The following is a 24,917-nucleotide window of genomic DNA, read 5'->3' on the forward strand; positions in this document are numbered from 1 at the left end:
CCAGGTCTGCTGGTGTCCCCATTGTATCAACTGGGGTCCCCATCGTGTTAACTGGTGTCCCTACTGTGTTAACTGGTGTCCCCACCAGATGCACTGGTGTCCCCACCATGTCACAGCCATGTTGCCAGAATGCAGGAGGTGGTGGAGAACCAGCACAGGAGGCTTTGCTGCTGCGTGACCACGGGGCTCCTGCTGCTCATGAAATACATTTACTAAAACTGTTTACTTAAGTCAGCTTCAGTCACAGAAATTTTTATGTTTGCCTTTGGAAAACAAATTAAAAGCCCATGATCCTTGCATTTTTATGCAGTTGGTATTGACATATGTACCATGAAACTTTTATAAGTTGGCACTGTCAGATTTTTAAGTCTAGCATATTGGACAGGGCTGCGTTTTCAGCAAAGCCATATGCTGATCTGTATGGGAGGAAGCTTCAGCCCAAAGACACCGAAGAGCCATTGCAAAACGCGAACTTGAACTAATGAGAAATACTACATAAATAAATAAAATAATAAATGTAGAGGCTCAAGTGAAACTGTTCCACAGAGGATGTTCACGCACACGTGAAGGCTGTTCCTCTCTCAGATCAGTGATGGACTGAGTATGGGCACAAGGGCATTTTATCTCCCAGGCACCCAGAGCCAGAGAAGATGCTCAAGGGCTGCTTGATTTATGTTTTTTTAATTTTGAATGTAAGGTGTAAATCTCAGCACAAGAATACACATGCTATTGAACTGCATCCAGAAACTGCGGCCAGAGCCTGCAGCTCAGTGCTCTTAATGAACTGCTGCAAAAACACGGGGTGGGCAGAAGGCGAGCAGCACTTCATTTCACTGTGCTTTTCACTGCAAGGAAGGAAAGGGAAAAAAAAAAAAAAAAAAAGCCCTGAGAAGGAATTAGGCATTAGGAAAAGCAACACCAGCAACAAAACCTCAAAGCACAAAAGAGCACTTCTATATACATTTGAATGGAAAGAGCGAGTAGAAAGGAACCGTGGTTTAGTGAAAAAAAAATTGCTCAGCTACAGCTCTGATTCTTGGAAATGCTTGTTTTTCAACAGCGTGTCAGTAGTGATTTAGAGTCTGACACTTAGCTGATGTAAATCAGTGTAGCTCTTTCACCGCAGCTGATTTATGCTACCTGAAGATCTGGCCCCATATTTTCTTTTGTGTGCATGTTTGCCGTAAGACAATTTTTTCACTGCTTCTTCTCTTTTGCTCGAAAATGAAACTGCAGGCTGTTTTTGTATAAGAAAACAACAAACCATGTTGTCTAGAGCACTGAGATTTGATTTTTCAGTGAAAAATTACTATGACATATTTCTAAGACATGGGCAAATGGGTGATAAAACTGTGGCCTTTTTGCCAACCCTGCCTTTCCAGGTAAAGGCTGTGCTCATCCAGAGACAAATTTGCTCCCAAGGGCTTGAATCTGGTGTCTTCTATGCTGGGAAAATGCAGCGGCATGAAGCACCCATTGAACTCGGTGTGATTTAGCCCAGAGGAATGTGAAATGTGGGATCAGAGCAGCAGTTTTCAGCCACGGTTTTATCAACACTCTTTGGCACGGGGCTGGCATGTTGTGTAGAAACATGAGACAGGGCTCCTATAACCACAGCTAGCTTGGCTCATGGGCTCAATTCTTACCTGCACATGGACCAGGCAGGGCTGAGGACAAATCCTGAGAGCAAATGAGTGTCAACTGGGTTAGAGAGCAGCGTGTGTCTTCTGTGACCGGTGGAAGAAGTAATCAGAGGGGAAGATGGTGCCTGGGAGGCTGGGGAGGGAGGAGGAGGCCTGTGGGAAGGGGACCTGCAGCCTCAGCTTTGGAGACCTTTCTAGAAGGATAGATGCCAGGCTGGAGAGTCGCTGACACTACAATAGGAAACCCAAGAGATTAAAGGGACGATAGCAGAGGAACACCAGCAGCCCCAAGGTTTGTTCCCAGCTCACCCAGAGCCTGGGTGTCCTCCCAGCAGCAGCTCTGGAGCAGGGAAGCTGCAGTCAGAGGGAGGGAGAAGCTGCCTGTAAGGTCTGTTAAATAAATAATAAAAAAATAAATAAATAAAAAAGAAAAAAAAAAGAGAGAGAGAGATTATGAGCAATTACACATTTACAATGCCAGTCAAAGAAGCTAATATATCTCCTGCTGAAGTGGCCAGCATGAGAGCTGTGCTAGATGAGATAAGCAGCAAAAATGTACATTTCTTACTTAAACTAAAAGCTTAGAGGGTACAATAAAACACTGCAGTTCCACCCTGGCTTTAATGAATGGATTTTCCCCTCTTGCACACTGACATACATTTGATATAGTTATTTATCCTATATATTTCTTGCGGCATATTTCCCAGGAGACCTTGTTTATCTCTCTCATAAGTACATGATGGATGTATGGTGCTTTGGATAAATGGTATCACAATCAGATATTTTTATGGATATAGGCAAACTGGGTTATTAACAAAGGAAGGGCAGCGAGGAACCAGTACGCAACGGAAAATAGCAAATGATTGATGACAATACACCTGAGGTTGCAAGGTGCAGGCTCCAGATAACCAGCTAACAGGAGAGGAGATAAGGGCTGTTTCCTACCTCGGGGTCAATGTCACGCTGAGTGCCCAAACGCCTGCGTCCCTCCGAGCCTGTGATTTTACAGCAGCCGAGGATTGCCCACCAGGAGCAGCTCTGAAATTGTCGCTTCCCTTTTCGTCCAGTGCTAATGCAGAGGAACAGGAAGGAAGAAAATGTTCAGTCCTGCCCAAACCAAAAGAAACACCGGGTCCTGGAGGGTCTGGGGGAGGCTGGTGTTTGTTGTGGGGCTGCGTCGTGCCCAGCATGGTGGGACTCCGAGTCCTGCACTACTGATAGGTAAAACACAAATGTCCATAATGGTAATAATTGCCGTCTGCATCTCTAGTGCAGTTGATTTACGCAAGTGGGACGGCGTTAAAATGGGGTATAAAAGGATCAGCAGGTGTAATTTGCCTTGAAAGCTGGCGGGTTTTTGGGTGCTTACTGGGTTCTTCAGCAAGCACAGCAGAACCCTGAGCTGGCAATGTGGGGACTGCTCACACCTCCACAAGGACTCGCCAGGTTGCTTCCAACAACCTCTCTCTGTCTCTACATCCATTACTTTCTCTGTAAAGAAGATTTCTGTTTTGTATGCCTTTGGGGACCTGGGTGGGGACGCCAGGAGCGCTGATATTGTCACCGAGCTCTCCGGCCCCACCACTGCAAAGGCTGGCAGGTAGGCCGCGCTGGTAGGCCGCTGCAGCCAGTAACACCATACAGGGAGGAGCAGCTACGTTCATCTGACAGGGAGGAATAGGAACATGGGAAGTGATTTAGAAACCCTGTGGCTACCACACGGGGTTACAAGACCCCAGCCACAGCCTAGACCATGTCCCAGCCTCATGGGTAAATGTAAAGTGTCCACCTGAGAGGAAAAGCTGGGCAACAAATGAGTCCCGGCTGGAAACGGACCCATTCCTGATGATTTTGGGGGCAGCAGGAGTTGAGCTGGTTTCATTCTGGGAAAGTTGGCAGTTACAGCTGACCCAAAATACTGTTTCTGGACCTTCTTAAGCCATGCTGACCAGATCCAGCACACATCGCAGCAGAAACACCTTCAGGCAGGGAGGTGGAGAAAATACAGCTTTTCCACATTTACGGAGCTCTTTTTTTCCACACATCAATGGCATCAGCAGTGGCAATTGCACAGTTTGGTACTTCAGCTCTTTGCTAAGCCCATGACAAGTGAAGCACCAGTTTTTTACACATAGCAGCAGTGTGGTGGTAACTGCAAATCAGTGGCGAGACACAGGTGACAAAACCACAATACAGGACTACTGCAGGTTTAAAGAAGCCCCCATTAAGATGACTTATTTGGACCAGGGTAGGAATGTAATAACGGATGTAATAAAACCCATTGAGACAAGAGTCTTCACCAGGGAACTGGGCATACCCAGTGCAGAACATGCACATGTTGTGTCTGCAGCCTTACCCTGCTTTCATACCCGGGTTGTTAATGCAAACTTGCACAGAAAGTGGAAGTGAGAAACACCAATAAAAGATAGCACCAAAATTTAATGTGTATCAAAATGAAACAATAAAAGCTTCAGCATAGTAATTTTTATTACCCTCCAGGTCATAATAAATGATTAGTTAGTTAAATCTAAGCACAACATCACAAGGACAAGATAAAGTTATGTCCTTTATAGGAGGCTTCTGGAGTCTATAGGCTCAATGTGCAAGCACCCCTGAAACCATACCTCAGGTAGACCATCCTGCTCGTCTTGAACACCATAAAATCTTTTCTCTCCTCCTCAAAATAAATAAATAAAACACACAACGAAGCAACAAAGGCCAACGCCAAATATCCAAACCCAGGCACTGACATTTCAAAACATCTGGGCTTTTCTGATCAGGGGAGAGCCTTCAGGTTGCTATATTTGGCTCTGCTTCACTGCTCGTGGCAGCAGTGGAGAGATGCACCATGACCATGTGTCAGAGTGCTTTCTCCACCTTGATGGTCAGGAAAGGTGTTCAAATGTACAAAAGCAACTCTAGTCATCTGAGAAAGTTTCTTAATCAGATCACATCAATGCTTCTCAGCAAGAGCAAGCAACTGCACTGCAGTGCACGTTCTCAAAGGCACCCATGAACCAAAGCACATTGGTAATCAGGGTACTCTCTTGCACAGCTTTTGCAGGGACTCTTTACAAAGCATTGAGGAATACTGCATATAGCATAAGCAGTGACCTTATTGACCATGACCCTGTACGAAGCTTTTCTATCACACAAAAGATATAACGGTTACACAGTGGATAAGGGAAATGTTTTTGGTTGGCAGCTCAATTACGTAGCCCATTATGACTACAGATCGTGCTTATTTTACATATGCACATATGCAATGTGCTCTTCCTTTCTTAAAGCTGTCACAGAAACCTTATTGATAAGTGTGGAGGCGGCATGAAGGCTAAAACTAAATGCATGTTCCATTGTTCGGATGTCAGAGAGCCTGAGTCGCTCTTATAAGAAGTGCATTTAGACAACGTCAGTCTGAGAGAAGAGAAACTCGTGATACCAACCCATCATCACCAGCACTGCTAAAAGCCCTTGGAAGAGCAATTGACCTTGCTGGTGTTAGAAGACTCACAACATTTAGGAGGAACTTTGCACTGGTTGTGCTATTTTCCCTAAACAAAGATGTCTTTAGTTATTTTACAGCAAGCCCCAACAATGCAAAAGCCATGAAGCACCAATGACGTGGGAGGAGGGAAGTCCCTGGAACAATCCCTCTCAGTTGAGTCACGGAACCACATGCAGCATTCAGTACAAGATCCTCTTTTGTTTGACCCAGCTTGGATGCATGGCTTCAGGGACAGTAACAAAGGGCAAACCATTTGTTTTGCTTTGACTTTTTTTCATAGCAAGCTCTCTCCATCTCAGATGTCCTAACCTGAGAGGAGCAGCAATGCAACTACTGAAATACAGCCTTTTCCCATCCCAGAAGCATCCCTCTGTCCTTCCTCCTGCATCCCAAGGAACCAGCTCAGTGCATTTGAGCGGACTGGGGTGCACATGGGCCTCAGTGTGCCTGAAGAAACGTGCAGGAGGAAGCTCGCCTCTGCAGTAAGAGTACAACTGCTATTCAGTAGTATAACAATGCCGTGGTGTCACCAGACTGCTTCACAATTTGGTTTTCACTCCTTCGAGACAATTTCTGGTATGACAGACAATTTAAGTTAAATACAATAAGTAGGGAAACTGGTGTAGTGAGGCACAGCAGCTTTAAATGTCACGCTATATACTATTGTGCTCATTGAGATTTAGACTTTAATATGCTGTATTTTGCTCCACATGACACATCTGTCTTCACAGAAGCTGCATATTAGTGCACATTCTGGCGCACGTAAGATCAAACAGTCTTTTCTTATCTCAAAGAAACATTCAAAAATAAAAGAGAAACTTAAAATCTACAGCTACTAAATAAGGCAGATCAAGCTCATCCTAATTAGCCCATTGTAATTGAGACCCAGAACACTATTAAGAACAGTAAGCACATTCAGTTGCATGGGACAACTGCAAAGCATGTCCAAAGGTGTGGTACTCCCAAAGCCTTCTGAAATTTTTCCAGCTTCAACGCATGTGGATGAGACCCATAAGCACAGCAAAGCCAACTTAGTGAGCCAGTCAGGTAACGTCTTCCCACTCAGTCTGCAACCTGCTCATCGTTTTTGTGTGAGTTCTTAATGATTGCCTCTAGCAATTAACCGTTTCAGCATCTGGCCCTGAGCATGACGAACCCCCGTTTTGTGGTGCAGGGTTGTTGCACTGTCGTTTCCGTGTTCGTTGACCTCCTGAGCATGGAGACCAGCTGGCCCAGCAACCCCAATTTCCATTAATAGCAGTATCTGAAAACAAAAGAACAAGCCAGAAAGGAGTGTCAGGATAAAGCAGCTCTTTCCAAGGGGAGAGCTGTCAGCTTCCACAAATCATATATAAATACAAACAGCTCTGCCCCATCCATACCACCAACAACATACTTGAGTCATTAACAATGAGTGATTGTTTCCAACACATTTAATTCTCTGTTCGGCATTCCTGGTGTTTGTTCTAACTACCCTTTATGCAGCAAGGACAAGAAAAAAGCATCAATTAGCTTTACATTTTGTTGGGTGTTTCCCTCACTGACCTAGTCCAAGTCTTACTAAGAAGAGCACTAAATTGTCAGCCACATTTTGAGGTGCTACAGATAATGTTGGCATGTTCTTCTTCGGTGAACAACAGCTTGAATATTCAGCTTTCTACCCACTGCTTTGCCTATTACACTGTTTTCTTCTAGACCCTGAGCATGTGAGTGACATAAATTCAGCATCCTAAGAATCACAGAGCCGAACACAGAAGCAACACATAAAAGAAGGAAAGGGGAGTGGGAAAGGAAGTTGTATGTTGACAAGCGGATGGATGCGAGTCTTTGGGAGGGTTGGATGTAATTATGTGTGCAGTAAACAGACTGGAACAAGGTGTAAGCGACTCCACAGTTTCAGGCTGAATGGACTGGCTTAGAAACACCTACAAAATTGACCCTCTGCTTGGTGAAATCTCAGCTTAAAATGTATTTCAGCCTGGCTTGGTTAGGACACAGTCATGCAGAATGAGAACTGGCTACAAGACTGTAAACAAAGCGCAGTGATAAATGCTGTGCATCAAATTGTGGGATGGTGCCAGAGCTCTGGGTGCCTGAGATCTGGGATTATTTAGCATCTAAATTAATGAGCTGGAAGAAGTAAACAGAATGATTAAAGTCACAGATCATCCTAAACTAGAAGGAGTTAAGAACATCAGTCAGGAGACAGCAGTAATACAAAGTGACCAAGAAGCATTAGTAAATGCTTCAAAACAACATAATAAGATTTTAAGATTAAAATGCATGGTAGCATATCTAGAGGAAAACAGTCTGCAACATACTGGCTGTATCAAAGGGGAAAACTTAGGGAACAAAACTGCTGGAGGAGCCCCGAGGCTTGCCATGGGTTGTAAATTAGGCAGGAGTTTATATGTTGATAAAATTGCAAGGTCGGTGGGGGTGCCTTGGAACTGCAGAAGAAAAGCCACTTCTGGGTGAGCACAAAGAAATTCAGAATTTTAGAAGAGAGCAGGCAAAGGATGATGGTCACTTCTGCAGGACCCCAGCCTCTTGTGCATGGGGCTGGACAGCCAGCGGGAGGGCTGGGGGCCACTTACCTCTCCTGTTGGTGATCTCACAGGCAGTGCCACGGTAGCCAACGGGACACAGGCACTCGCACTCCGTCCCTGAAAGCAAGCAGAGATGGTGGGATTACAGACTTCATTTCAAGTCTTGTTTCCTTGCAGACACACAGTCCTTTTCAGTCCTCTTCTGGGAGGATGAAATTATGTCAGCATTCTTCTCCGTTGGTGAAAGTATAAAATAGCAATTAAGCAGGGAAGCTGTGAGCATGCTGCTGCCCCACTTGCCTCTCCAGCAAGCCCCCTGCTCCTTGCCAGAGATGTCTTGGCAGTGTTGGGAGGGAAGCAAGCCGTTTGCAGTGGGTGAGGAAGGGTTTGTGCAGGAGGGACACCTGCAAAACCCCGCTTGAGCTTCCCAGGGCCACTGCATGCTTCCTTCCCACAGCTGAACCTGGGATGAGAGCTCCCACCTCGGAAAGTAATGGACATCGAAAGCCTCTCCTTGAGAAGATCCTAAATGAAACACTAACCTAACTTAGATCCTGAGAAGTTATTTAAACAAGGGTAATCACGAGACAAACCCTTTAAGTGCTACAATCATCTAGCTGGTACCTGAAGCAGTCGTTTCTGCGTTAGGCACATTTAGATGATAACGATCCTCATCAGGACTTCTGCGGATGCAGATTGGAATTAAGCACTTGAAAAAATTGGTCCCTTTGTTAGAAGCTCTCATCACATCATATATCTCTGTTTAGGCAGTGTGGTTTTCATTTGATTTGATTATTTTTCCCCTTCATTTTTAAATCACAGTCTGCTTACAAAGGAGGACAGCTTCTTATTAGAAATGGGGGGAGGTGATGGTGATAACTGTGCTTGGCACTTATGTGGTGCTTTTCATCTTCAGAACACTTTTACAAACACTAATTAATGCTGAGACAGTAGTCACTTCTCCAGGATGATGGAAGCAATCTTAAAAGCAAAGGAGGAGACATCAAGTTGTTGCTTTTTTTCACACATAATTGAAAGGGGATCAAATTTTTCCATGGAACTGATACAGATGATCACTCCCATTGAAAAGGTGCATTCTGTGACCCTACTGTGTTTATTAAATTGTGGCACTCTATGAATAGACCATCTTTTAAAAAAGCTATTTTTTTTTTTTTTATTACCTGGTAGAGAAATTACAGCAGTAACCAAAGAGCAGTTTACTTGCTAAGCTTCCTCCCTCCCCACAGATTCCCTGCTCATTGCTCTTAGAAGCCAGAGAAGGGGCGTGAAATCCTCCTACCTTTCATAAAGGGGGTCCCGTTGCCCTGGCATGGAGCGCAGCGACAGGAACTGGTCTCCAGCTGAAACTCATCAAGAGCCCGTCGCAGATTTTCTTTTATTGTGATTGCATTAGCGAAGTCGGTTGGAGTCACCAGCTGGTACAGCGGCTGCACCTAGAGGGAGGGAAGGAACTGCACTCATTTTGGTGTTCAAGATGGTGCGAGCAACCATGGGAGCACAGCTGGGGAGGGAAATGAAGGGCCTGTGGTACGTGCTCCAGGTTTCCCATTAGTGTTTCTTTCAACCTAGTGAACAGCAGCAGCAGGAATCCCTGCAAGAGTCCTCCCCTTGGTTTACAGCACCAAAGGCACTGCAAATGCATAAGGAGATTCAGCACCACACAGTTAGTTGAAAAACAGGCAAAGTTTCAGTTTCATTCAACACTTACTTACCATTTTCTTGATTTTAACACTTTGAGACCAGATTTGACCAAATTTACTTTTCCTGAATGCTCTCTCACCCCAATTTGAAAAGGACCCCCCAAAACCCACCCACGGAAATCTCCTTCATTCCTCACACAGCTGCACAGCACATTGCACTTTCAGTACAACCACTTCTGCATTTCAAGGCTGATTTCTCTCTTTATGAAGCCAAGATAAGGGTTTCCACTGCCTTCAGAAGGGAGAGGATTGTGATCTTGAAACACAAGCACCACAGGTAGGGCCAGTGGTGGAAGGTAAGAGTGCAAAGCACAGTGAACACGCTGTAGAAAACAAGGAGATTTTGTCCTTCTTATTCCTTTTTCTGAGAAGGAGGAGAAGTTTAGGTGTGCCCTACAGATTGGCAGTCATCTACTAAAGCCAGGGGGATGATGCTGGTGCCTCTCCTCAGACGACACATCCCAGATTCCCAACCTTGCTGTAGGGATACCTGCTGCTGCAATTCAGTAAGCATGAATGGTTCCCGTGTTGCTGTTAGAGTCTCTAACTGCTAGAAATAGGAGGTTTTAATAAAGAATGCTCATTTCCTGCTGCTGTATGTTCCCTCTTCATCAATTATCTGTGATCCATACTTTGCTTTTTGAATTCAGATCATACTTACGAGGAAATACACTAAGAGTGACCTGCCAAGGCCCTTCTGCAGTTGATTTATGAACTGATTTGCTTCAGTTTTCCCTAACTAAGCATTCCTGGGCTGACTCTGCTGGTATGTTTGATCTTCAAACCCCACAGGGATTCCGGTATGGAAATGAGGGATCACAGATACCAAATGCAAATTACATCCGTCTGGGGTTTTCACTGGGCAGCCTGGCCACTGATGCCAGGCCAGACAAAGGATGCCACAATTGGCTGTGGGAGAACTTTCTGGAAATGGGATCTGTGCAGATCGTTGTGCTCACATTGTCTCCTGCTGGGAAACTTCCCAATGCATTTCTGAAGCTCTGTCCACGGTGCACCAGGGGCATGGGAAAGGCAAATGCACTGCAGCAAGTGCTGGAAGGGCACTGGCAGTATTTCCAAGTTACTGATATTTTCTTTGCTTCAGACTGCTTAGAATTCACCTTTTTATTTTTATTTTTTAAACAAAACGTCAGAAATTCAATGAGAACCAAGTTCCTGTTACAAATATCAATATTTTTGCCTAAAATTAATTTCACAACGAAGACCAATAATAATAACAAAACCAATTTCCACCTCTGACAGTCCAAACTCCTGCTTTAAAAGGATGTTTTCTTCTACCTATGGTATTCAATCAATATGCACTCAGAAGGAGCTTATTTTGACATTAAAAACAATGAGGCAGAATCATTACATGCTTCTGCTCACTTTTCACTTTTACAGCACTTTGCATTTCTAAAACTCTTTAGGATCAAAACCCCTTGACCCTTCAAAACCCAGGGCATGTTTTTATTTAGCTAATCTGCACAAACATCCAAGCTTGTATGGTGAGCTTCTTGACCTCCTGAACCAGAGAGAATTGTTGCTAAATAGTCACTGCTACTCATGAACAACAAGAAATTTCAAGCAAAAGAAGTCCTTATATGCTGCCAGTGATACTACTGATAAGTGATACATTGGTAGAAGATAAAGTGGGAAGTCTTACCTGCTGGGTGGGCAGTAAGCAATCACATCAGTGTGGACAAGTTACAAAGGGTAAAAGCTGTTTACTTCATTTGCTTTCAGCTACACCCTCCTTTTTAATGCATCACAACTTTGATTTCCTGATCACCCATTCTCAGAGCTACACAATATAGTTCTATTAGTTGCCCTAGAAATTGCCCTGTTGTTTTTTTTTTTTTTTTTAAAATCTCATTTTTCCAGACACAGAGCTCTCCGAGGCACTCAGCTAAGTGAGGCTGAATGAAGCGAAGCATACAGTACCTTCAGCTGTATGATTTCGGGGTTGTACTGTACAGCATCTCCCCACTCCTGCATTAGTGTGGCAGTCGGCAGGCTTTTGTAGGCCAGTGCAGTAATGTGTTCACTTGCTCCACCGCGAACGAGAGCGATGAAATCTTCCACATACTGCTTTTTGGCGGTGCTGTCTGCAAAAAAATGCATTCAGAAAGCGGTCAGCTTTACACAGGTATTTCTTTGTGGACTGAAATGGGACACAAGCTCACAGCAAAACACCTCTGGAAATGACCCGTCCCACTGAGAAGGCACAGGAGAAAGGCCACAGGTGCTTCACACCTGCAGCCTGGCTTCCTACACTGTGTGTCCTGTGCCTGTCCTGCTCCCTTGTAGTGATACCCCCGTCCTCCTGTCCTTTATACCTGCCCACTCAATTTCTTCCCTCGGGTGGCCAGCTGTAATGCTTGGAAGTTCTTCCACAGCCGGAAACTTCTCTCCACCACGATGGAAGAAAAGATTTTTCACTATGACATAAGCCAGAAATAAAATCACCAAAGTGTTTCTTGCTTACCTCCGATCTCATTTAAAAGGGCATTACAGCCTTCTACGTTTACTCCAAGACTCAAGCTGACACCTTTAATAGTTCCACCAATTTTAAAGCCATGCTGTGCGCATTTCTGGACATCGCTCAAAGTATAACCTTAAATAAACAGCAAAAGATTGTGGTGTTTTAATAAAATAGCTCTTTTTATGTCCTTATATGCAGAAAATGTAAGTTGATATGTGATTTGTCTTTGGTAGAAAAGATGAAGCCTTCTTTGGGATAATTAAAAGATCTCATGGTCTTCCCACACATCTGATATTGGGGTTGATCCAGTACAGCCTTTATTAATGCTTGCAGTCCATATGCAATTAAGGCAGAAACCATTGCTTTATGACACCCTGGCATAGCATCAGGTACAATCCAGTCCTCTCCACTGCCATCTTTCCCACAGATGAGGGAGCACTACTACCCTGAGCTCTACTGCAGGCTCCTGATCTAGTTCTGCAGATACCGTGAGGTAGCATTTGGATGCAAACGACAATATATGTTAGTTCAACAAAAGTTTGCTTGTGACAGACCCACACCATCATCTGAGAAACTGCTGATGTTTTGAATATCTGAAATCTGAACCTGAAGTCTGTCTCTCTGGGCCATACGTGCTGCAGCACAAGCTAGCACATTCCTAGCCAGCAGAAGAGCAAACAGACCAAGTGCTGCACAAAGCAGAGTCCACTAAATGCTTTCACAAATAGACAGTGAAGGCAGTTCCTCACTCCCATGCCAATGAATAAATAAGAGAGTGCAGCTATTGATTAATGTCACACAGCTCTCTCTACCCTACACAACAATCATCATTTCTTGCAAAAAAGGAAGCCAGAGTCAAAGAGCAAGAGCAGTGTCAGGCACAAGAGTCACCCAGCAAATTATTTACTGTTTCCTACATGCTGGAAAAGCTCTCGAGGCTAAAGGTGTTTCAAAACTGCCATTTGAAAGGCAATGGAAAAAGAACTTAGGAGAAAGCTTTCAAAGCTAACAAAGGCATTAAGCTACATGACTCTCATTCATCTCAACATCGTGTCAGCCCCCTGAATGTGTAGTCTAAAACACTTGCCCCAAGGCCCTTTTTGTGAACTGGCAGCACCCACAGCTTGAGAGCTCAACGGAGCCCATGATGCTGAGCATTCTTTGAGAACCAGGTGCTTTATTCACTGCCATGAAACACTGCTACTCCCATATTTCCTACGGGCTGTCTTTGAGATGTTGTTGGCTCCTTCTTCCACAGCCTCTCTTTTCTGTCCTCAGATCTGAACCATCACTGGGTGCCTGGAGAGGGATTTTCCCACTGAAAAGCCGGGTCTGCCCTTTTTACAAGCTGCAGATGCACGTACCTGCCTTTTGGAGCTCATTACTGTTCAAGACTAAAGTATACTCGTAGATGCCACCGATGGTAGCCTCGGTGATGTAGTGTGTCCCGTAGTCTCTGTACAGCTCTCTGTACTCCCCGTAGCTGTACTCCAGTGGGAGCTGATGGAGTCTCTGCAGGAACTCGTAATGCAGCATCAGGGCTCGGGGCTTCAGCTTGTAAGTGGCAACAGTCAGCTCAGAACGGGCGTGAATGAATTTGCTGGACTACGTGGCATACAGAAACACAAGAGAATCCAGAAGTGAGTGGTGTCGTTCATGCCACAACGTGTAAGCATTTTCCATTACATAGTTATACTGGTCAGGATTTACCAATCCAACAATTTTCAACTGGAAATATTTTAATTTAGTAAAATCAAGCCTTTTAGTAGTAAAGTTTCTGAAAATCAGGATTCTGACTGGTACTGAAGAGAGGAGAAGGATGAAGGGGGGGACATCCAATACAGAGAGGTGACGGCTCTGCTGTTCAGCTGCAACATGGGGAAAGCCAGGTTCAAGCCTCTGCTCTGCCAGCTGCAAGGACACAAACAGCATCCCAGCAGAGTGCTCTACCTCTAACAGTGTTGACCAGCCTTTGCTTTCACAGGCTCTCTCCTGAAAAAGTTGAACAACTGAAAGCATGATGATTTATACATGAGTCAGTAATTCTCTGGCTGATCCACATTAATATTTATATTTGTATTCTGCAGAATATGCTATCACCAAGACTCCATGGAAAGAGGAAAACACAAACACTTGCACACATGCGTACTTGTATGTATTTGTGTAAATACGTGTGTGTGGGTATATATTATACCTCCCTTTCTTGGCATAAATGTCAAGAACTGAGGTCTTTTGTCGTGTCCAAAGAATTTAGTGTCCAGTTTGGGCCAGCCGGAATACCCCATCAAAGGCATTTCAACACAGAACTCCGTAGCTAAATAATAAAATCAGGACTTAGTACAGGGTTTCTTTCTGGATATCTACTGCAAATGCTTCTCATATAGCTCTGATCTTGTCATGGGAAATGTCACTTTGCAGGAAGCAAATGCAAGTTTAATAGCAACAAGGAATACTCTGCCATTGCTGAGCGCACTGTATACTGGGGGGAGAGACATAGATCAGCAGTACTATTAAACCACTGACAAAAGCTAGGTTTGTTTACAGCAATAACAGATGAAAAGAAGAAATCAAATGATGTTGCACACTACCTCAGAATGAATCTCATAAAGCAGTCCTAGGAGTTATAGATTAAAGCATCTCCAGCCAGCTTAAAGTGTGCCTCAGATCACAGCTGTGACCACATCTCTGAAGATGAGGCTGGAAGTGACTGTGCCATCCGTATTTTGTCGTGTGTGTGTCCTTATCTGATGAATGATGTATTCAGCAGATAGATCACATCAACTGAAGTAAAATGGCATGTGTTAGTCTATAATTAAACCCACGGAAGGCCTGCTAGCAGTTTTCATTCCATTTTATTGTGAAGGCTGCCCTACAGTAGAATAGCTTGGCTTCGCTGTTTGCATTATCATTTACCCAAGTGACAGCTCCTGCCTTGCTGAACCCACCTAAATGAGGAATGGCCCTTCATGTGTGACATGCTATCCTGCAGCGAACACACAGGCAACAGCTGTCCACACCACAGACTGTTTTCTGGACTGTTTTCTGGTGCACAAATCCTGGAACTGCAGAAAATCCTATTTGCCCCTTTTTCCACCCAACATTTCTCCATTACTCAGTGTAACCCACCCACAGGGCAGGGGAAACCCTGGACTCCTGGGTTCATTAGCTAAACCCTAGTTTCACCTGTACAGATTCCCTCTGCTGGTTGCACCCACGTGGAGACCGTGCTCAGGGTCCCATTTGCACATCTCCTACCAGCAAGTTTACTGCAGGGAGGGGAGGCCATTTGTACCTGCTTCTTAGTTTCATTTTTTGCAAGTGATTTCACCCCAAACACCTGAATGTGGATATTCAGCAGTTGACTGGACAGATTGTACAAGATTGTGGCTAATTTTAAAGGTTGGCAGCCTGGTTCCTGGCAGGTCTGTGAATAGCAAAGCTCCTGGGTGCTGCAAACACAAACCAAGGTGTTGTAGCTTTATAAACACTTGACCAATACAAACTGAAAAATCCAATCAGGGGGAAAGATTTTGTTCATCCTATTCATGGCTGCTGACCTGACGATGGGGGTGAAATCAACAGAGACACAAATACAGAAAATGTGTTAGCAGAGAATTAAGTAGAGCGGTGCTTACTGTTGAAGAAAAGCTTTTCATCCTTTGAATGAACTTCTTGAACCTGTTGTCATTTTGACTGTAACCAATTTCAAACAGTTGGAGTATCTTTATACCGAAGCTGAAGCTAGACTGAGAAGCTTTTTGCCTTAGGACATTTCTTTCATAACTTGAGTAGGAGTCATATTCCGTCATTGTAAATTCATATTTGCCTTTGGTCTAAACAGAAAGCAAAAACAACACATTTTATTTCCTGCGTAGTGATCATATACCTGAAGCGTGGAAAGGGAGAACAGATACAAATATACTTGTGAATTAATGCTTGCACTTTGAAGATGAAAAGCCTTGTATAATTGCAAAGCATTACTGTTATTGACACTACTACTTCAAGAATACCTGATTTATAGCAGTAGGAAAGCTACGATCTCCTCCATACTGCAAGGACCTCAGGCCTTTACTGAATATGTCAATCTTATGCAAAGATGGTGAAACATAGACAGCAATGAAAGTAGAAACCCTGAGAGGAAAAGGTTTCCTAATGAACTACAGTCAAAAAGGCCTAGGCTTTGCAGTGGAGAGGTTCAAGGGAACTTTGCCATCTATTCCAGTGCACACAGATCTTAATATAAAGGCACCATTCCAAGTCCATCTACTGCATGGGTTATTAGCCCTAAAAGTTGGGCTACACTTAGTCTCATCCCATTTGATTGCATGAGCTCTGAAATCCTTCAAAAAATAATTTAGTAATGAAACTTGATCGGTATTTTGTGCTAAATTTATTGGAATATACTTATGTATGTTTAGCTGCAGAAGAATCTGACACGTACCTCTGGCACATAGCTTTCTACATTGTATGGTTTTCTGAATCTCGTGTCCACAATATAATGGGGAGAACATCCCCCAGCATAGTACTTGTGATCAAGAACTAATCCTTCCAAGTTTTTAGTGAAGATATTTAACCTGTATATGAAGCATAACAGCAAAATATTCAATTTATCATTGATTTAGGGGTACACATAGAATGGGTTGGGTTAGAAAGGCAAAAGGGTTTCATGCTTAGCTGACAGCTCTTTGTTGCATAATTCTTTATTCTGAAAGCCCAGCAGAAAGCTCTGTCTCTTCCACTGTTTAATCAGCCCAAACCCTCCAAAAAAACTCAATGCCTGACAAGCAAACAAAAGACAGAGACAAAATTTTGACACTTTGCTGAATATGATATCAATTACAGAAAGGCAGTTTTATCTACCCAAGTAGGAACAACACTGGAGAATTATGCTCATGTCATCAGCCCAGACTAATTTTTAATTGACATTTAATTTGTTCTAGTTTATCAGTCATGATCTTTGCTGTGTTCGTCAACCACAAGTCAGTGGACAAGAAGTAAAAATTGTCAGGGAATAAGATCTAGGCAGCCAAACAATCCTTCACCAGCTCCTTGAAGTCACTGGGAAACTTTACTTTGACTACAAGGGATGAAGGACAGCGACCTGTGCCCAGGAAGGATGCAGCGCTGCAACCTTTTTTCATGGAGTAATTTAGCCAGGCTCACTGCTTTTCCCACTGCTGCTGGTGGGTTAGCTGCAGTAAGAACCTTTCTGTTACTCACTGTCAGGACAGCCTAACAGCACCCCTGCGGCACACAGGACGTATTACTCATCTCCAAAATTCATCATCAAATAGTAATGAGTCATTAGAGCACACCCCCTTCACAAAAAAAAAAAAAAAAAAAAATAGAAAAAATTTACTATAGTCCATGTTGTGTTCTCATTACTGTTCCCGGCCTCTGCTAGACCTGCCTCTCCTTGTTTTGGGGAGAGAGACTTGCATGATAATGACACCGAAGCTGTAAAATATTAACTCTAATTTTAGAACAAACTGAGAAGGAGGGAAGTCCACTAAAAGCAAATTACTGAGCAATTGTAGCTTCAAAGAGATGAGAAGCATGTTCCCATAATTGTCCAACATTATTTTAAATTTTGATTAAACTCAGAAGTACAAAGCACTAGCAATGACATGAACAGCAGCCATATCTCATGAGAGTAAGTAGGAAATTATCATTTTCCTACAATGTTTTTTTCTTTTTCTTTTTTTTTTTTTTTTAAGTAAAAAGCATTTTTTTTTCCTCCAGAATTTAAAAAAAAAAAAAGGACTCTTCACACAGTGTGATCTTACAGGAAGTTGCCACAGTCTTAGCTAGTAAAAGCTGTTTCAGTTCAGATGTGGATTTGAATCCTCAGAAAGCTGGGGCTTGCTAACATGCAAGCAATAAACCACTACACTGTGCAACAATACAACTCCACAGACAGGTTCAGATTCTAGGCAACCCAAAATGCTGGTTTAAGACACTTGTGAAAAAAAAAAAAAAAAAAAGATTGCATCTCTCTCACTGATTGATTTAATTGCAAGTACCTGTAGACACAAGGGAAGTGTTTGGTGTCTACACTTCTCTTTTCACTCCCCAGGGGTTGGCAATACAAAGGGCACACTCCAGCTCGTGCAATGTCCACTTGCAGGCTGAGCTGATGCTCTCTGCAGGGTGCACATGTACTGGATACATCTGGGACTTTACTCACCATGTCTCTCTCAGAAAGACTCACAGAGTCAATAAGGATTTTCCCACTGGGCTTTGGATCAGGACCCCAAATGCTGTCCGACTGTAACTCCTAGATACAGTGATAGCGACAGCTCTTCTTGGGTCAGTGTTTGTGGCTGAAGCCATTACCCTTGTACAAAACGTCTCATGAAGATCACGGACTTACCCTTTTGCCAGATTCTCTATTCCCCAGTATTGCTCCATCTTTCGGTCACATTTCTGAAACACTTTTTTGCAGTTTTTTTCATCTGACTGGTCCCCGCAGTCATCATCCCCATTACAAAGCAGCCTCCGCATAATGCATCTCCCTAGGTTGCAATATGTACATTACTCAGAAAACAATCTATTGTCATGCTTAGTGGTAATATTGCAAAATCACAGTCCCCCAGCTCAGAGTCTGGAAGAGAAATAAAAGGATCTTGTAATATATGGTTCAAAACTACCTGTAAATTATTTCATGGAATCACAGAATCGTTTAGGTTGGAAAAGGCCTTTCAGATTATTGAGTCCAACTGTTAACCTAGCACTGTCAAGTCTACCACCAAACCATATTCCCGTTCACCACATCTTTTAAATACCTCTGGGGATGGTGGCTCAGCCACTTCCATGAGCCTTTGATTTTTAATCACCAAATTCCATTTACTCAGTTTTGCTCAAAACTTTTCAAAATCTTAAAATCTTTTTCAATCTAAGGTAAAAAGAATCAACAACAACAACAAAAACATAACTTAAAGTATAAAACAGGACAGAATATTTTATGAAAAAAAAAACAACTTACATTGGAGATTGTTCTGCAGACAGTACATGATATTATTTTTTCTCTTCCCATGTCCCTCATTACTGAATTCTTGTTTCCCAGTCTCATCAAAACTCACATATTGGGTACAAGACCGGATCAGCAGTGCCTCTTCTTTACCCCTGAGCAGAAAAATGGAGCCCAGCAGCTTTGCCCCATCTCCTGCCCCTCTGCAACATTGCCCTGCTCCCTGCACACTTTCTCCCTACTGCCAGGGAGCAGGCACAAAGCAGAGGCCACCAAATTCTAGAGATGGCTAATGCCTACCTTGCTTTCCCACACTGTTTGGAGAGTCCTTGACTAATCAGTCATTCACATGGATGGAGAGAAATGCCACATGGAGCACCATAATAACTTATGCTCTTGGGTATGTGATGCTTGGTACATGTTCAGCTGTTGCCATCATAACCACTTGTGCTACAGATTTTACTGATACAACTAGCTTTTAACTTGTATTTGGATTTTTTTGAGATTTTAAAGACATGCTTTAGACTAACGTTGACTTACAGAGTCACTCAAAATCACTGATGCAAATACACCACAAGCATGGATGGGCCAGGGTCAATGCCTGACATCTCTTTAGCCTGGCAAATTCATGTAGAAGAGGAAAGTTGCGTGTGGTGATGTCAGAGATGTCACCTGCACACCATCATGCAGTGAATCCTTACCTGTAACTGCACACACAAAACCTTCACATCTGACTTTATTTCTGCAAGGATTATTCGTAACACAGTCTTCAGTTTCTTTGTCAGAGTAATCACACGGCTCTCCATTGAACTGAGAAGGTTGTTCCAGGCGGGCAAACCTGTACTGTGATGAAATAACAGAATATTGACTGGAGCATACAGAAATTGTGAATTTTATGGTTCCCTGGTTCAAAAACAAACTTTGTGCTGGGGAGATCTAAGAGCAGAATGATTAAAAAAAAAAAAAGTGTAGGCAAAGAAGCGTGACACTGCTAACACACCTCATTTCAAATGTTTCTGATCTGGGACAGTTTAAATTTTACTAAGTAAGGTCTGAGAACTGGAAGGGATAATGGAAAGTTTGCTTTTATATGACAGTTTGTTTAAATGTGCCTGACAGAGGAGTACGGGCATTTGCAAGCGTAAGGAAGGATTCAGTTACATCTCCTCTCTTTCAATTAACGCTGGTAACGACATCCCTTGTTATTTTCTGTCAGTGTATTTACTTGGCCCTCTGTATCATTAGGGATTTTTTCCGCCCACAACACTGCTGTGAAGCAGTCAATTACTCCGTCCAATATGTTAGCCCTCTTCTTTTTTTTTTTTTTTCCCCAGCTTTTAAGATTAACTATTTGATACAAAGCTTCACTCTTCATGACTCACACTACTGGTTATTCCTGGTTGAGCCTTCTCCAGTTTGTTAGCAGAGCTCCCTCTAGCAATGAGGATTTTGCTGTTCATACTACTGGGGTCATTACCTCCATCTGATGGGGCTCCTCTGGTAGGGAATGTTTGTTGGCAGACAACAAAAAGCATCTTAATCCTGAGAGGCACCGACTGTCCCCAGGTCCTACAGGGGACCATCAGTGGGACGGTGCCTTCTCAGGCTTCATGCCCTGGCCACAAGCACTCACCCGTTTCTTCTGGCAGGGATCGCACTTGCTCCACGAAGACCACGTGGAGAGGATGCAGTCGCGTGGCTGTGGCACGTCTCCTGCGGACCGAGGTCGCCTGCTGTTGGCCACGCTGCCGTTGGTGCCACCCAGCCCCATGGACTCCTTCCTACCACTGCATTCAACAACACGAGAGCTTCAGCGTGTGAAAACAATGAGGTCAGAACAACCTGGCCTATGTCAGTGCAAAACTACAAGACGATTACCGCATGTTAAACCACACAGGAACCACAACCCTCGTCCCAGCAGCCTCGGGATCATCTCAAGCTGCTTGAGCCCTACAAAATAACCCAGCAAAGTGGCCAGCAGGAAGATCTCCACCACCTGCTCCTGCCCTTGTCCCTCTGCTCCCTGCTCTTGCTGTACCCAGTCCCTGGCTGCTGTATGTGATGAATAGCTCCAGGGCCAGGCACCCCACAACAAACACCAGCTGCAATGCAAAGGACGGCTTGCACACACTCCTTATTTTTCAAAACCAGGCTTACGTGCCTCCCTTTGCCAAGCAGGTGATTTTTTTCTCAAGCTGGGCAAAACTATTATCTATTCTCAGTTCTCAATAGTCATTAACCCATTAATCCCATTCATCTCAGCGATGAATCTGAACCCCAAGTGTGAGCCTCCACTCTTCTGCCCCACCATGTACAACTGTCTCCAAGGTTTCCATGATGCTGCAGCCAAAATGCTGCCTTCTCTTTCAGCAGATTCACTATTTCTGATTAAATCCTCGTTCCAGACAAATGCTTCCTTGTAGCACCTAATCTAAGTGGGAAAGCTCAAGTAAAATATTGACAGTGAGTTTCTTTTCATACCACTTTGACAACCAAACTCTCTCTGCTGTGTTCCCAGCTCCTTCGCCAATACAAGGATAACACCCGCTGAAGCTGTATGATTTACTGCCTGACAAGGGGCTCTCATTACTGCGTATTAAAAAATCACACGGAATAAAGGAATTACAAAAACTCATCAGCTCACTGAAGCATGAATTCAGAGCTCAAAGTTCAGAGAACAGTGGAAAAATGCAGTTAGAGCATAAGTATTACAGACACTGATCGACTGCAGCCCCTTGAAAGAGCAAAATCTATTAAGCTGATAGAGAAAGAAACAAGTATCAGGCAGATTTTTGCCATTTATGTACTCAAAGAAAATGAAACCTCTTCCTTCCAGCACACTTCTGGGCAGCTGGCACGTCAGGAGGTTGCATGTTGCAAACACAACTCTCCATTACAATGCGACCGGGGCAATTTGTCGTACCAGATTTATCAGACGGGATTACTTTTCCCAAGTCAGACACAACGCACCACGTTAACTTCCAAACAATGTCTTTTACTATTCATTAGAAACACAGAAATAGCTCAAGACAGCAATTACGCCCCATAGAGAGTAAAAGCAGACAGTCGGTGCTGATTTTCCCAGTTTTATCATATCACCCCAAGGACATCCCTTTAGAAAAGTTCACTTACCCAAAGCAATGAACATTTAGGAAGCCGAGTGTGGCAAAAAGCAGCAGCAGTTTGATGGGGTACAGAGCAAACACTGTCTGTACCGTACTCATCATGCCAATGTACTGTCGGCGATTCGAAACCACCACCGTTCCTATCCCAGTCTGATGGAGGATTTGAGAACGGTTTGAGCAGAAAAGGACGAACTGCTGGCTCGTTGGATTTCCACACAGTAAACAGCAGATGACCCGCCACCTGGCAAATCTGCAAGGTAAACTTTGTAATTGTTAGCACACAGCTTTCTGCAGGCAAGTGGGAAGAAAGCAGAGATCCGTCCCGAAGCAATTTACACTTTCATTTGCAATGCTCCTTTCAAGAGGCAGAAATAAATGAATATTTCAACAAATGAATTACTCAAGTCTTGGCAAAAGGGAAGCAGTAAGTGAACCAAAGCCAGCTCTCTAGGAGTAGACTGCAAAATCATTCATCTATTTCTGCTTTTAATGCCTGTTTGTCTCCCGGAGGAAGGCCGGGCAGTTCCTCTGCCTGCACAGGGATCCCGGGTGCTGCCTCTCGCCAGGGCTTGGGCCTTTCCCCAAAATACCCAAAGCCCTGAGGCCACAAGCAGAAGACCAGACGGAGTATTGACCTATGTGGGCATAAATAGGGCAGGGAACTCACCAAGGGCTGCCTCCCAGCAGCTCAATCAAGCTTTCAGAGGCAGATTGGGATCCTCAAAACCTCACTGAGTATTTCTTCAGTTGCCTGTTGAGGCAGCATTCGCAGGCCCGCTGCTTCTCAACTCGGGTATGGCTCTCTTTGACTCCTGAGACACAACAGCCTTCTTCTTCAACCTACCACAAGCGTTTTGGAGGGTTAAAGTTCTTCCAATCTGCATTTCCCTGTACAAAGTGATGTATATCATTGTTTTCCCAGCCTTCCTCTGGCTGAACACCAGAGGGGTTCTCTGAGGAGACGCGGCCCTGCCCTGTGGCCTTAGCACCACAGTCTCTTGCCCTGGGCCAAGGATCTGATTGCTCCAATGCCACAAGGAATAAATCCATTTTAAATTGCTCATTACGGGAATGATGAATGCTGCACATAAAATTAATCATATTCACTGACACCATCCCAAACCGACCTCAGTGTAATGTCCTGGACAAGTGTGTCACCTTTTAAATGTGTTGTACTCACCTCACAGATGGTACCATCTCTGAAAATGAAGTAACTGGCTGCTGCATTTTTAGTTTGGCAACTTGATGATAACCATTTAACAAAAAGAAGCACATTAACTCAGTCCTTGTAGGAATTTGACCAGAACAGGAAGATTTTTTATTGTTCTGGCAGCCGGTTTCTCAGAGCGTTACTGAATGCAGTCAGTGACCAGCTGCCCTTTCATCTCTGGACATGGAGGACAAACTATTAGGAAAGATGGCTGAGACTGGCTTTTTGTTTGCCTTTTTTTGCCTTATTTTTTGTGTGTGTCAAATGACTTTGACCCCAGACTAAAATGAAGGTGTGTCTATCTGATACAGCTTGCTCAACCTTTGACATGATTGATTTAACTGTTAATTATTTATGCACAACAGCAAAAAAAATAAACACACACAAAACCAACACAAAAACAACCACTTACAGGAAAGACCTCTCCATCTGCAGGACCCTTGCTGGCTGAGAAATGCAGTACAAATCCAATATTGCAATAGCAGCAAGAGAGAAGCTAAGATTGTAAGCGCAGAGCACACCCTAGGTTTTACTGCAAACCACGATAGTGCCACAGTGTGTGAAGACCTCCAAGCAGCTTGCTGCCATGCTGCTCATCTCTGTTTTACTCCTTCTTTCCACACACATCTTAGTGGTGATCATGCCTTCTCCTTAATTAGCAGAAAGATGTTAGGTTAAAATCACAGCAGGGACCAAGGAGGCAGAGTTTCCTATATGTTAACATACTGTTCAAACAGAATTGGAAAGCATAATCACGTTTTCCACATCATTTATACCGTGGTTTAACAAGAGGGAGGTCTAACATGCAAAATTCACAATGACAACCACCGCTTGCTTTCCACCTCCTTGCAGCTTGAGGCATAACGGGTCTGTGGATCAGTGGGAATGTCACCCTGTAGCACCGCCTGTGTCCTCTTTCCACAGTTTTGTGCCTTCTTCATTGCTGAGTGTAATAGCCCCGGCTGTCTGCTGAGCTGTTTTTTAAATCCTAAAGCACTTAACCCTAACAGTGCTCTAAGACACTGAAAGTGGGTTTTATCACACTTGAAAATGAAGGCTCGCTAAGTGTCCATCATGAGCTTTCAAGTGCAATGCATCCTTTGTAGGGTTCCTAACACCAACAAAAGTTTGTAACCTCTTGCCCCTGTAAATAAAACCCATACAGTTTCACCAAAGGTGATTTTTTTTTAATGGCTGCTTTCTGCCCAAATTAAAACTAACACATACTAGTGATGAAAGGCCCTCCGTGGAAAAGGTTAGATGGGAGCAAGAAGTTTTTATACTGGTCAAAACCAATTTATCTCCTTTTCTGAAAAAAATCTTTTCATTCCCTCCTTCATAACTCGTACTTCCTTCTGCAGAAGAACATAACTGTCTTATTCAAGGGTAAGAGGGGGATCTCCCACAGATTTTAGTGGTGAAGAGTGTAAGGTGGCAAATACATGGTAAAGGTTACAAATAACAAACCCCAAGGAACATTTTCAGATGTTTACTTACAACTGACTCAGCATTTCTATTTTGCATCATCTTTTCTGTTACTAATACAGTTGTTTTCTGGTAGTGAAGCTGATATCTGTAAAGCCCTAGATATAAAAAATTCACCTTGTCAAGCTTATTCTCTGTTTTTGCCTTCTGATTCACTAAAAAGTAATGCCTCATAATGGCTTGGTCCAAACTAGGTAAAGGTACATCTACACTGAAAGCTCTAATTC

General features: G+C 43.6%; 1 protein-coding gene across 3 annotated transcripts; it reads right to left on the reverse strand.

Moving 5' to 3' along the window:
• Nucleotides 1-5,814: 5,814 nt before the first annotated feature.
• On the reverse strand, nucleotides 5,815-23,207 carry C8B (complement C8 beta chain). Of its 3 annotated transcripts, none has more exons than XM_084527882.1 (13): nucleotides 23,176-23,207; nucleotides 22,003-22,245; nucleotides 20,504-20,657; nucleotides 19,572-19,713; nucleotides 18,274-18,415; nucleotides 16,342-16,474; nucleotides 15,536-15,733; nucleotides 13,265-13,505; nucleotides 11,904-12,032; nucleotides 11,360-11,523; nucleotides 8,998-9,151; nucleotides 7,746-7,814; nucleotides 5,815-6,412 (listed from the first exon to the last, which is right to left on the reverse strand). In XM_084527882.1, exons 1-13 carry the CDS (start codon nucleotides 23,190-23,192, stop codon nucleotides 6,261-6,263), a joined length of 1,938 nt encoding a protein of 645 aa, XP_084384008.1. In that variant the 5' UTR covers nucleotides 23,193-23,207; the 3' UTR covers nucleotides 5,815-6,260. The 3 variants fall into 3 exon arrangements, with proteins under 3 accessions (XP_084384008.1, XP_084384007.1, XP_084384009.1); XM_084527881.1 differs by having other exon boundaries at nucleotides 20,504-20,678; XM_084527883.1 differs by lacking the exon at nucleotides 23,176-23,207 and adding an exon at nucleotides 22,663-22,844 and having other exon boundaries at nucleotides 20,504-20,678.
• Nucleotides 23,208-24,917: the final 1,710 nt, after the last annotated feature.

The sequence above is a fragment of the Aythya ferina genome (genome assembly GCF_964211825.1).
Source record: "Aythya ferina genome assembly, chromosome: 8".
Lineage (NCBI taxonomy): Eukaryota > Metazoa > Chordata > Aves > Anseriformes > Anatidae > Aythya > Aythya ferina.